This window comes from Coloeus monedula (genome assembly GCF_965178545.1).
Source record: "Coloeus monedula genome assembly, chromosome: 4".
Classification (NCBI taxonomy): Eukaryota; Metazoa; Chordata; class Aves; order Passeriformes; family Corvidae; genus Coloeus; species Coloeus monedula.
In genome coordinates this window covers 17,432,478-17,445,929 of record NC_138784.1, presented here as the reverse complement: position 1 = coordinate 17,445,929, position 13,452 = coordinate 17,432,478, and the positions used below count along the sequence as shown (strand labels likewise).

At 39.2% G+C, this 13,452-nt stretch overlaps 1 protein-coding gene across 3 annotated transcripts in view; it reads right to left on the bottom strand.

Annotated features, from left to right (window-relative positions):
* DGKI (diacylglycerol kinase iota) overlaps nt 1-13,452 on the bottom strand; it is a gene marked incomplete at both ends in the record, with an annotated part of 110,415 nt that overhangs the window by 59,806 nt on the left and 37,157 nt on the right. Inside the window, 2 exons of one of the 3 annotated variants that reach the window (XM_082279599.1) lie at nt 5,257-5,357; nt 12,786-12,848. In XM_082279599.1, the coding sequence (XP_082135725.1) occupies nt 5,257-5,357; nt 12,786-12,848 (164 nt within the window). Of the gene's footprint in view, nt 1-5,234; nt 5,358-12,785; nt 12,849-13,452 lie in introns of all 3 variants that reach the window. The other 2 variants (XM_082279600.1, XM_082279598.1) reach the window with 2 other exon arrangements.

Here is a 13,452-nt window from a genome sequence, read left to right as displayed (position 1 = left end):
AAAAAATTGAAGAGCTGGGAATGCGTATTGGGACTAAGAGCCGACAGCAGAGATCTGGATAAACAAGGAATAAGTATTTATGGTTAAGAAGAAGAACAGGAACCTGAGCTGTGAGGACTGCAGAGACAGACTAAGACAGGCAGGAAGGATGTGCGTGGGATGAGTTATCCAAAGGGGACAACCAGAACTGAAATAGTAAGAGGAAATCAAATCAGAAAAGCGCTAATGAAACACGCAAGTAGAATACGGACAGAAGAGCCTCACAGAAAAGCCTATCCAAGAAAGATAAACTACAGTATGATTTCCTGGAAAGTTTGAAAAGGAACTTAATATTCTTGCTTCTCCTCACTCCTCTAAGGTAAATATAAATTTGTACATATTTGGAATACTGCCCATCTCTTCTAGTTTAACGAAGATGGCAAACTTACAATGACAATTTCCCACTAGCTCAAAAGGCAGAGGACTGTACTGAATACGCCTTGTGAGGTGTCAAGACAAAGTAGATTTAGATTAGATATTAGGAAGAAATTCTTTACAGTGAGAGTGGCAAGACACTGGAATGGGTTGCCCAGAGAAGTGGTAGATGTCCCATCCCTGGGAGAGTTCAAGGTCAGGGGCTTGGAGCAGCATGGTCTAGTGGAAGGAGTCCCTGCCCATGATGGTGGGTTGGAAACAAGATTTTTAAAGATCCCTTCCCACTCAAATCATTGTATGAGTCTATCATTTTATGATTCTATGATACGAAATTTCAGTGGTTTGGGTTTACTCCTTCCCCCGGCCTCAGGCAATAACAATTTCCAATATTTAACTCACTACTGATTTCTAATCCTCTTGCTTTCATTTTGCTGTGTGGTTTTAAGCAATCTATCCAACCCCTCTCAGTTTCAGGTCTTACTAAAACAGTGTAAAGAAGAAATGCCTAAATTAGCTAGTGTACACAACACATATTGGCAAAACAAAGTTGTTACAGCAAGGCACTGACTTCTAAGCAGAGTGAAGGCAACGTTGTCTTTTATGGAGCTTCTAACATGTGCCCTAAGAGATCTCCTGACAAATAAATGCCCATTGGTGTTTCCTTTACAGGATGAAAGAGAAGGTTTATAGCTGCACAACCTGTCTCATCTAAATCCATCCAGCTCAAAGTTGCTCCCCAATATGAGCACATTTCCTTTGTGGCTCATCAGGAAGTCTTCTGCTCCCTGCTGCCTTTTACATTATATATTCAGGATATAAATACCAAGTCCTAAGTGCTGACCTTTTCTTACTTAGCTAGTTCATAATCACATGAACTAGTGTCCAAATTACTTTCACCTGTCACATCCCTAAGTTTTAGAGAGTCAGAATGCCTTTGAGAGATCAAGGATTCTAAGTGCATTTCTGGTATGAGGAAGCTACAGTATCACTGTACACGTACACATCACAATAACTCACAAGCTTGTCACTCCATGTACCCCCATGCATCTGATAAGAACTCCTAGGATGACCCCAAAACCCTCAAGTAATCCACAGATATTAGAGATACGTGCGTTATACACATTCAGCTGCTCAAAGAGACAAGAATTCGAGGTTAAGATCCCATCATGTTAAAGCATCATGAACACACACAGAGCAAGGAGGCTGCACAGGAAAGGATTGTTAGGTTACAGACAGTCCAATTGTTATATGACTGGAACTAAACTTTCTTTTAAAATTCCTTCAGAAGCTAGTGTGCTATTTTATTCTAGAGAATATATGGAACAGTTGCCTCTGTGTAAAAGAAACTGTGAGAAACCAGAGCTGATACAGGGCTGGGAGTTATTTCTGATACTGTCATCACTGCAGTCAGGTATGATTCCGCCTTAACCTTAGTGGTATTGAGCAAGCTAAGATGATTCTCCATGGCTAGGGCACACACAAGTTGAGGGCAGTACGGGCTGATGTACCCTATTAAAAAATCCTACAACTGTTCAGTTACTGCTTAGGGTGAGTTACTTCACTGATACATTTTTATGGTGCAAATCTGAAATGGTGTTGCTGGGAAGGACTAAGAAGTATTGAAGATCACTAGGTCACTAGCTAGATTATGTTTGGTTTATTTGTTGCTAATTTTTTCTTTTAACATAATTAGTTTCTGCATGTGCCTCCATTGTCAGGAAATTCTTAGTTATATTGGAAAGAAGAAAACACAGTGTCACACAGAAAGATTTTGCTGTTTTAAAAATAATTCAGTTGTTCACCCAGAGTTCTGCATTGGCTCACACTTTCCTGCTATAACAGGAAGCCAGAGAGAGTGCACACAACATAAGCAGGCAAAAGACAGAATTAAATTCTGTCCACCTAAAAACATCAGTCCAGCTTGCTTTGTAAGACAATCTTAGTTATGGTCATTGTAACGTACACCTGTCATATTGGCCAGAGATGGTGAAGCTTGTGACTAAGGTGACAAGTGCTTAGGACATGAATAAGGAGGTGTTAGAAAAGACAACTACATTTGCAGTGAAGAGCATTACAACTTAAATAAAATGCCAACATATATCCCTTTCTTAAAATGCTGCATTGGAAGCATTCATCGCTCCTCACTGAAGGATCAATAAGCATCCTCTATACCACCATTAATCATCCTATGCACAATACTGAGAGGCTGACAGGAGAAAAGAAGGAGCAAGGGGAGGGAAGAAAGGGACAATTCAGAAACAGCATCTTGGTTAAATGCCAGCTGCATTGACAAAAAAAGTAGAAAACAGAAGGAGAATGAGCAACGGACAACCATGCTCTTCAAAGGACAAAATGACATTCTTTAATTGTTCTGGAAGCTTTCAAAATGAGATGTCTACCTCCAGCAGAGTGAAGATTAATCTTCATGGAACAGTTTGTACCATGAGCTCCTCTATGTCAGGAAGTGCTATCTTAGGTGAAACAGTTGATAGATTCAAATCAGTACTTCAAGCAAACAAGGGTAGTTAAATGTATTTACTGTGAGTTAAAATGATCCAGGTTATTAGACTGAAGTCAGAGCTTTCAAAACTGTATTATGGAGACATGTAACATGCAAAAACCATAATAGCTTCTTTGCTATTTTTCCTTCAGGGATAACTCCTTATTAACCAGCTTCCTTTTCCTGTTCAGATTGAGAGAGATTCTGCTTTGTTCTCAAATTATTTAGGGAGGTAGAAGTGCTTTTAATCCTTGTGGATGGAGAATGGATATTAAGCATAGCATTCTGGAATTCAGTTGTAGGTATTCTGCCAAAGCCTGAACAAGTATGTAAACTTGGTCTCCTGCAAGCATCAAGTGAGACATCCATACACACAAGAGCTACAGTCCTGCTGCAGGAAACCAGCACCTCTTCAGTAACAACTCCCCAGTAAAAGAGACATTTTAAGTTATAGAACCAGAGAAGTATTCTTATGACCACCAGTGTCTAGTGCAAGTTACATGTCCTCTCACAGGACGTTCCTAGTAACTGCAAAGGCTAAGGTGAAGTATCTTTTCTGGTTTCTAAATTTTAGGATGATGGGAAAATTTGCTTTCTCATATTCTTCTGTAAAAACAGTAATGTACAAGCATTAGTGAGACAGTTCAAAGAGGACTGGTAGGAAAAACAACACAATGGAAAATATCTGGGGAGAATAGTCCAGTACAGCTACGTTATATTATCAAGCTGGCCATGCATTAACTACAAAGAGACAAAAGGGTTTTATTGTGAATGACCCACCAATGTCCAAAAGCAATTATTTTAAGTCTTGATGAACAAACATCTGTTTTTTGAATGATAAGCTCTTAAGCACACTCCTAGTAAGTGATCAAATACGTATAAAATCTAAAACTAAGATGTTAGATCAGTCGCCGGCATTTTCTTATAATGTTATCATTATGTATCTTGGCAAGTGACAAATAACATAGATACACAATTACCACTGCAGTGACAATAGTGTAAGAAATTGTATAATTTGTGTCAGAATATGTAATGGCTCCTAAGGACATAATATATGCTAACTACAGACACAGAAAATTTACATCCACAGTAGGGATGGATGAGGATAGTTCTCCTCAGATGTGAATTTCTCAAATGAACCAAGTTGTTTCTGACAGTGTTGGAGAGTTGTGTGTTGAATGTGGCCTGAAATCCACTCAATTTCAAACTCTCAATTTAAACTTGAGGCAAATTCTCATCCAGTGAGGAATAATCCTGATCCTGTTAAAAATTTTCTCAGTCCAGTGAAAAAGACTTTGATTGCTTTAAATATGACCAAAATCCACTAACAGGAACCTCAGTTAAGGCTGTCAAGACCTATATCAAAATTTAAGCCGTTTCAATTCTTTTGTTGTAAGGAGAGATGGTAGAATGAGGAGGGCTGGAATTAGAAGAGTGAAATGGAAACAGTTTAACTATCTTCCAACAATAAGGTAAGCAAACCAATTAAAAGGATTGCCATCCTATAATTACCAGAGCACTCTGTATTGCAGAGGGAACCGAAGCTTTGTTGCACAACAGTCATGCTTATAATTTAATATGAATAATGAGCCAGATGCATAACAAGACTATTAAATTGTTATCACAAGCAGCCCTGTCCCACATTGATTAATGACTCTGTGTGTCACCAAGAAAAGGAACTCCGTTTTTAAGTGCATATTGTCATCATCAATGTTGCCAAAGCAACCACTGTCTGCTTTTGACTTACCCCTGAACACGGCAATTAAACCATTACACAAGGAAACAAAACAGTGATTATTCTCTGAAATGGAAGACTGAAGGCTGGTAAAAAATAACAGTGTGGGGAAGCCAGATTTGTTCCCCGAGATAAATGTACCTGTGCAAGAACCATGCTCCAGGTCAGTGCACATTCTCAATTTCAAATGTATCATGGTCTCCCACTCAGTTTGAAATCTGATGTTAATCACAAAACCGGGTACAGTTTTATATACTAGAAAGCCAGCAGAACCAACAGAAAAACATGAGCAAAAAAATACCCTGTGTGAAAACCACTTATTTTACAGTAAATAAAATCAGAGGTCACAGACATAGTTAAATAAGAAAGCAGGTGGAATCTCTATACATGATCTTTATAGGGGTTATTTATATAGACAGAACGCATTTGTACATATGCACATACAGATGAGTGTACTCTCTACATTACACATCCAAAAATGTACGCTTGCCTCTGTGTTTGGGGTTTTTTTGTTGTTATTTTTGGGGTAGGAGTTGTTTTGGTCAAGGTAAGATTTGTACAGAATGTTCTACCAAAAGCTGCTACAATCTGGCTACTTCCAACTTACAAGCTTCACGGAGTTTTTCCTTGTCGTAATGTAGCCCCTCGTATTCCTGTAAATTGATCTTGTTCACTCTGATCCGCAGGCGATCTGGGATGGAATGAGGGCTGCAAGAAAAGAAGAAAGTTTCTTAGATAAAGTGTTCCCTAGAAGAGTGAAGGAAAACAGGATGTGAAGGGATTTCAATCTTCTCTGAAAGAAGAAGAAGAAGAACAAGCCTCTTCAAAACTGGGCCAAGTCCCCACAGGCCTACTCCTGCATTTAAAATTATGACTTTCTACTGCACAAAAGCATAGACATTACACCTTAAATAATAAGCAAGATCAAGAATCCCTTTTGTTGCTTGTGTGTAAAGATTTTTATGAGTACTTACACCCCTATGTACCTACCCCCCCCCTTCTCCAGTTCGACTTTGTGTACATTCTTAGAGCCCTACCACAGCCAGCAGATCTGCCACCTTGAATTTCAAGACATGGAAAGATACTTCTTGGGAAGTATCTCAGGACAACCATTCCTCTGCCCATCAGAGTATCCACACCAAATTTCTGAAGGATCCTGATCCAGCATGTCTTGTCTTAGAAACAGTCAACAAAAATGTGGCTAACAACCGGATTTCTAATATTGCAAGTCTAGTACTCAGAACCCAGGAGGACTTTTAAAAGCAAGTAGCTGTATGCTAACATCATTTTTACAGATTTTGGTCTGATTTAGATACCTCAACTAGTAATAATTTTGAAAGACTCAATAGGTCTGTATCTAGAAATTTAAGTGTTCATATATTTCTAGAAATTTGTCCAGAAAAGCTTTTTTTTCATTTCACACTAATTCTTACCTTAATATAACCTATTATATGATTTTTTTAAGTTTAGCTGGATGCTATGCAAATAAACTTAGCCACATTTGCATTTTCCACTTCTGAAGAAAGATAGACAACCTGTGTATTATAATGCACATAGCAAATGCCTGTTCTATAGGAACTCAGCCCCAGGTCAGTTAAAAGCAATGATTACTCATTCCGTGCTTTCACCAAAAGACTGTCTATATTTTCTGTTTTAATTTTGTTAGTAACAGGACTCTGCCTACAGTAATATTGACTAATACACACTGCCTTTTGAAAGTCATAATGCTGTGTACTATCATAAATATACAGGTTTGCTTCTTTCTTCACCTCAATTTTAAACTATTTGACCTACAGCATTTGCACTGCTAGTGCAGGACAAGGCACATCTCACAAGCATTACCTGTGTTACCTCATTTCTAAGCACTGGTTCAAGTGTGAATTTTCTTCATCAATTAATCAGTGGCAGACTTACCACAACAGGCCTCGTTTCAACTCTATCTCAGTGAATAACCTGAATATCTCATGAAAGCAGGAGAGGAAAGACAGGGAAACAGGATGACCTCATGCCAACATCTGCCAAACCTTGGCTATCTGCCTCCCCTCAACCTACCTGTGAGAACCTGAGGATAGTGTTTGGACACCAAGGGGAAAGAAAGACAACACTGACTTCTGTAGATATGCTGACTCACTACCTATTGCCAGGCAAGGAAGAAAAACAAATGTTATTTATTTCCTGGCTTGAAGCTGATGGCAACCTATTGCATACACAGTATCACCTTCTGAGTCAAATTAGTCCTTTCGCCTGCAAAGAAGCAAGCAAGCCCTTTTTGTTTGCTGGGAGCTCACGGGAGAAAAATATCCAAAATGAAGAGCAAATCTAGAATATATTTGTTTTTCCAGGAGCCACACACACACACTCTCCAAAATTATCTTTTAATTAGAAAACGTTTAAGAGGATACTTCCCATGCTTTTGCAAAAAGTATAATTTTTGGTATATAGGCGCACTGTATATTTCTGACTTTGCCTCTGCAGGAACAGCAAGCAGGCCATCTTAAGTGTGATGTATTTTCTGAGGAGAAATAGGAGCAGGTCCAGTGTAGGAGGGCAATCAGCTGCCAAGTACCAGAGTTTGATATTCTGTTCTGCCCTCCTCTCACACCATTTTTATAAAGACAGGCTAAAACTACTACATAAACAGGTTGTGTGCTAAAACATACAACTGGAAAGAAACAGAACTTGGCCTCTTGTCCACTTGAAAAGTTTAGCTGTCCTAGTCAAAAAAAACGTAGCCTTGGAAACAGTAGCTTTCTACAGAAAATAAACTATTATCAGAAATAACAATGCCAAGAGGTCTTTTCTACAGGGTAGAGATTTATACATGCAGCCAGGTCCAGTCACAAGTAGCATATTTGTTATACAAGTAAGCATGTACACATTCCTAAAAACGTGTGTATATTGACACATGCACAAAAGAGACATTTATTCAGTAACTGAAGCTTGTTTTGTTCATCAGTTCTTTGCAAACACCCTTTTCCTCTTAGAATAGTCATTGGCTGACACATTTTGTCACTAAATTTTATTACCTATTCAAAATAAATTTGATTCTAAAGCTCACTATTTGAATATTCATTTCTTGTGCTATCAGACTAGCAATTGACACCAGGGTATATTGTCCTCATCAGTCAAACTAATTAACTCATTCATTCACAGAACTCTATTTAATGCAGCTGAGCAAAATACTTCCACTACCAACGCTTCTGTAGTCTTCATAGACACTGCATAATAATCCATATTATTATACAAATCGATCAGTTTGTCTTTGTTCAGACATACTCAGTACATGCAGAAACCAGAACGATTAAATACATAAGCATGTCCATGTAAAAGCAAATAACAGGGTGATGAATGTCTCCGAAAACAAACACTAGTACAGTATTAATAGAAATAGATGTCTCTGAATACTGTGTAAAACAACTTGCTTAGCCACAACGAGAGGAAGAAAAGCTTTCCACATATAGTAACAATTTATAAATAAATTTGGGGATATTTCTGTGCTTTAATTCAACCTAAAATATTTAAATTACTTGTCTACTATTTTTTGAACGGTGTATTACACAGTCAACAAAATGTATTTGAAAGTATGGATGAATGAATTCCATTACCTCCTAAAGAATCTAATTAAGATCCTCATTCCACAAACACATCAATCCACAGAATTAAATATTAAATGTCATTTGCCTCATGAGGATGTAAATAAAGATTTGGGTCAACTAAACCATTCTGTTTGTTCATGTTATTATTTATAAGGATTTCATTTAAACATAAACCCTAAATACGAATCTTCTCCAAGATCTTTCACCTAGAAAATACACTCAGCTTTTGCTGAGGTTGTGACTTCCTCCTCTCATCCCTATTGATCATCCAGCAACAAGTGAGAGGATGCCAGACAGCTCACTTGGAGCACAGCTGGTTTTCCTAGGAAACATGCTCCTGCCTCCAGGCACCCAGGGAACAACAGGGGCAGAGCGAGCTTGGGTCCTGCCCAAGCCTGGCACTCCTGCACAGCAGCCGGTTACACTTCTGCCATGCCACCAGGCTGATTCAGCTGGGAAGACAGACCTGTAAATTATAAATACCCCAATCCCTATATCAGTTATTTATGAACCATTTCTTATGCTTCATGTCTCCGTAGAGAAAGGAATAATAAGTACAAACAGTCCAACAAGTCTACAGAATCCAGTGACAAATTTCTGATAGATCTTCAATAATACAGCCTCCACCATCCTACACACAAACAGATTTTAACATGATTCAGTAAACAGGAAAGGAAATCTACTTCCCCCCATACAACAAATACTCGAGTTAAAAAAAAAAATCAGTCTTTTAGGGAATGTTTGCAGTGACAATGAATGATTAATGAATTACCTGTCTCCTAGAGAAGAAATAAACATGGAAAATTAGTTAAATGTTTTGAACAATTGGAAAGAGGAAAGTTGTAGCCAGAAGACAAAAAGGAATTCACCTTCCTCTCAAGATCACATTGACAAAGCTTGGAAATGGTACATTAAAAATACGTTTCTGACAGCATCTATCTACTTAAAACATAAGAACTGCCATGACAGATCAGACTCCTCCAGTCTCTTCTATGGATGAATTTCAGGGCTTCACAAAAGTTCACTATTATTTTAAGGTAAGGCTCTTGCTAAGCTCTTTATCTAAACAAATAACCTTAAAATTATAAGCCCTACCACATTTTTTTTTCTTTCATTTGAGAATCTGAGCTAGATGAGCAGCCACGTCATGGAATGCTGGGCAAAAGGGCAGCCCCTTTGGGTGGGAGAAGCACTGGAAAGGAAAGGTAAACCTCATAGTTGAGATAAGGATTTCATAAGGGAACAAAATTATGTACTAATAATAAATATGGTAGTAATAATAATAATTGTAATGATAAGTGGGGTAGAGAGAGTAACAAACCCGAAAGAAAAAAGTGATGCACAATGCAATTGCTTAACAACCAGCCCATTCTCAAAGAGTGGTCAGACCCCTCCCAGGTAACTCCTCCAGTTTACATACTGGGCATGACCTTCTCTGGTGTGAAATATCCCTTTGGCCAGTTTGTGTCAGCTGACCTGGCCTCACACCCTCCCATCTTTGAGTGCAGCTCCTCAGCAGCAGAGTATGAGACACTGAAAAGTCCTTTACTTGGGATAAACACTACTTAGCAGCAGCCAAAACATTATATTTTCCATAAATCCAAAAAACAGCTCTGTACCAGCTACTAGGGAGAAAATCAGCCATGACCCAGCCAAAACCAGGACATAAGTGTTATCCCAGATAAACCAGGTTAACCCAACTGTAGTAAATTCTTTGGCACTTTCTTATCTCACAATTGCTTCAGCAAACACACTTTGCTTTGTAGAGGCCACACCCACACAGACATTTAAAATACAGACACTTAAAGTACAAACACATACTGAAGTTCCCAGTAGAATCCTGGTACTTGCTTTTCTTCTCCTGCATGCTAACTGTGATTCTCTCACACTTTACAAGCACAGTGGATTCTCCAGTAGTAATAATCCCACTAAACAGAATTACAGAATTTTTTGGGTTGGAAGGGACCTTAAGGATCACCCAGTTCCAGCTCCTCTGCCATGAGCAGGGATACTTTTCACAAGACCAGGTTGTTCAAAGCCCCACCCAACCTGGCTTTGAACACCTCCGGGGATGGGGCACCCACAACCTCTCTGGACAACCTGTTCCAGTACCTGACTGTAAAGAATTTCTTCCTAATATCTGATCTAATCCTACTCTCTTACAGGCTGAAATGATTCCACTTTTTATTACATGCTCTCGTAAATGGTCCCTTTCCATATTTCTTGTAGGCTCCCGTCAGGCACCAGAAGGCCACAGTGAGGTCACCCCAAAGCCTTCTCTTCTCCAGGCTGAACAATCCCAATTCCCTCAGCCTTTCCTCACAGGAGATGTGCTCCATTGCTCTAATTGCCTGAACTCACCCCAACAGGTTGATGTCCTTCCCATGGTGGGGACTGGGGACCTGGAGCTGGATGCAGCACTCCAGTGGGGTCTCACAAGAGCAGAATAGAGGGGCAGAATCACCTCCCTTGACCTGCTAGCCACACTCCTTTTGATGCAGCCCAGGATATGGTTGGCTTTCTGGGCTGCCAGAGCACATGGGACAGCTCATGTTCAGAAACCCACATACTAAACAGGAAAAACTGATAAAGAAAGGATGAGACTCAATTCCCTATAAATCATGTTTCATAAAAAAATGAGAAGATGTCTATAAGCATTTTCATCCTTAACTTTGCATTTGGAAAATAGTTCACTTTCTACCACTTTCTCCCTTACACCTTGTCTCCTACTGTTCTTTATTAGACTCTCCTCTTGTAGACAGTAACCATATTCAGCCTGAGAAAGTTGATTCTGTCTCTATAAGCAAAAATATTATTTTCTATTACCCTTTTGTTATTCACACAGGTTTTATAGACATACTCTGCTGAAATCATTGCCACATAAACTCCATAAAGGAATAGGATTTACCAATACAGTGATATTTGTATTTTCATTTATGCAGATTTTGTAATTGAAAAAATAATTACAGCCTACCCACAGTGTTTATTCCACTTGTAGAAGGGCTGTAGGAGTTACATAAGTAAATTATGTTTTATTTTTCAATGGTAATTTTTTCAGCATTCCTTTGCATCAATCACATAAGACAAACTTACTCTCACATGTGCATCTTCTCATCTCTGAACATAAAGCTGGAAAATGTAAGTCTTTACCTTCCTTTTAAAAGAGCCTCAAAAATACAACACTTGTATTTAATTACACACCTTGTACAAACATTTGCAATAGATCACACTACAGTTCTACTGTCCCTGCAAAAAAGACCATATGATCCTAATAAATTGGCTACCCCAAATTCCCATGCATTTCTTGCCACAGAAATCCTGACATTTACCTAAGATAGGCTATATCCATCCAGGTCTCAGTAGGATCTGCCCTGCTGTTCAGTCCTAACTGGAACTCAGTCTGCTTCTATGTTGTTCAACAACAAAACAAGGGCATGTTTGAATCTCAAAGCCATCATAATCCAAATCAAATTTTCCTGTTACCTCATGGGTTCTTATTTTAATTTGCCAGACATAATAATTGGCAGCCCCAGTGCAGCAGCATATTTAATCTATTTTTACAGATTTTAAGATAGAAAACATCTTTGACTTTCAAATTAGTTTGGGGATTGCAAGTCTTTCTCTCCCTGCTTTATCCTGACAGTTGATTATCAAACGGGACATTAAAATGAACTGCATCAAAACTCGGAGGTCATTTTCCAAGGGATATCCCTGAGCTTGGATATAGTACTTATTCTCCCAGACACACAGCTCAATGCTCTGTGTAAGAAATAAGGGTTACCCCAACTTTTTTCTAGAGGCTGCTTTAGATGTTGAGTTGGTGAGACAAGTTGGTTTCATTACTTTATGCTCCTCATAAAGGAGCATAAAGGACTGTAACCGTAATTTAGTGTACCCAAATAGGACCCAGGAATAAGGCACACCAAACTGGAAGTCTTACCTTGTTTGCAAAATAACAATGAAGTATTGCAGATTTCTGAAATTTCACAGAATCACAGAATGGCTGAAGTTGGAAGAGACCTCTGGAGGTGATCTGGTGTAAACTCCTGCTCAAGCAGGACCACCTAGCACAGGCTGTCCAGGACCAGGTCCAGGCGGGTTTTGAATATCACTAAAGACGGATATTCTGAAACCTCTCTTGGCAATCTGTGAGAGTGCTCTGTCAACCTTATAACAAAAAGTATTTTTCCTCGTGTTCAGAGGAAACCTCCTGTGTTGGATTGAAAAGATCTCATCTCAGTTCTTTCCAGGAATGATGCCTGGCATTTAACTTCAGATCTGCCTGTTGCTATGGATGTCTGGGGAGCTGGCTCATGGCTGAAGCTGGTCACCATCACCAGATATGTCCTGCTCACACTACTTGACTACTACAGAACCGTGCCCTTCCTGGCAAGAGCCTGCACCCATCAGTCGTGCTGTCACCTAATCTCCCTCTTCCCATTTGTCACTGGATTTTACTGCCTCATCTCTTGGCTGAATGACACGGGGTAATAACAAAAGGCTGTGGAACTTATAGGATAGAAAAAAGCCAGATACTCACACAGTGAAGGAATCAGGGGGAGCCGAGACTCTCCTCAGGTCAGCAGACTGCACTTTATGGATACTATAAGGCAGCAGGAAATGAGTGGCCGGGAGAAAAACAGCACACAGTGAGGACAGACAAGAAAAAATGGTGAGAGAAAGAGAGGAGGAGTGGAGGAGAAGAAAGAAAGAGAAAGACACACAACATTTAAACAGAAACAAAAGGAATGTGTCACATAAAAGTTGAATGAAGGGACATGCAGAGCTCTGAGCTCACACTAGGAAGCCAAAAGCAACTGAAGACATGCAAATGGAGAAAATCACTGCTATGTGGCACACAGGAGCTTTCCAAAGACACAAGTGAGGACCAGTGACAAGCTCGGCATATAAGTATACAAGGAGGACAAGGGATCCCAGAATTTCTTTCACAGGCACTGAAAAATTTCAAAGCAAAAGACTTTGGAAGCAGGTCCAAAAAGGCAAACATCAAAGCTGAGATCCAGATGGATAGAACTGGCTCCAAGGGTTGACCATCTCTAATTACCGTTTAAGAAAAAGTACCCTTACTGGAGATTATGTATCCACAATAACAAATTGTTGTTTCCATTCTTTTTTCTCATACTTTAGGTAAACTTGCATTTTATATATAGTGACTCCCAATATTAATTCACCTTTAGTGTTAATAT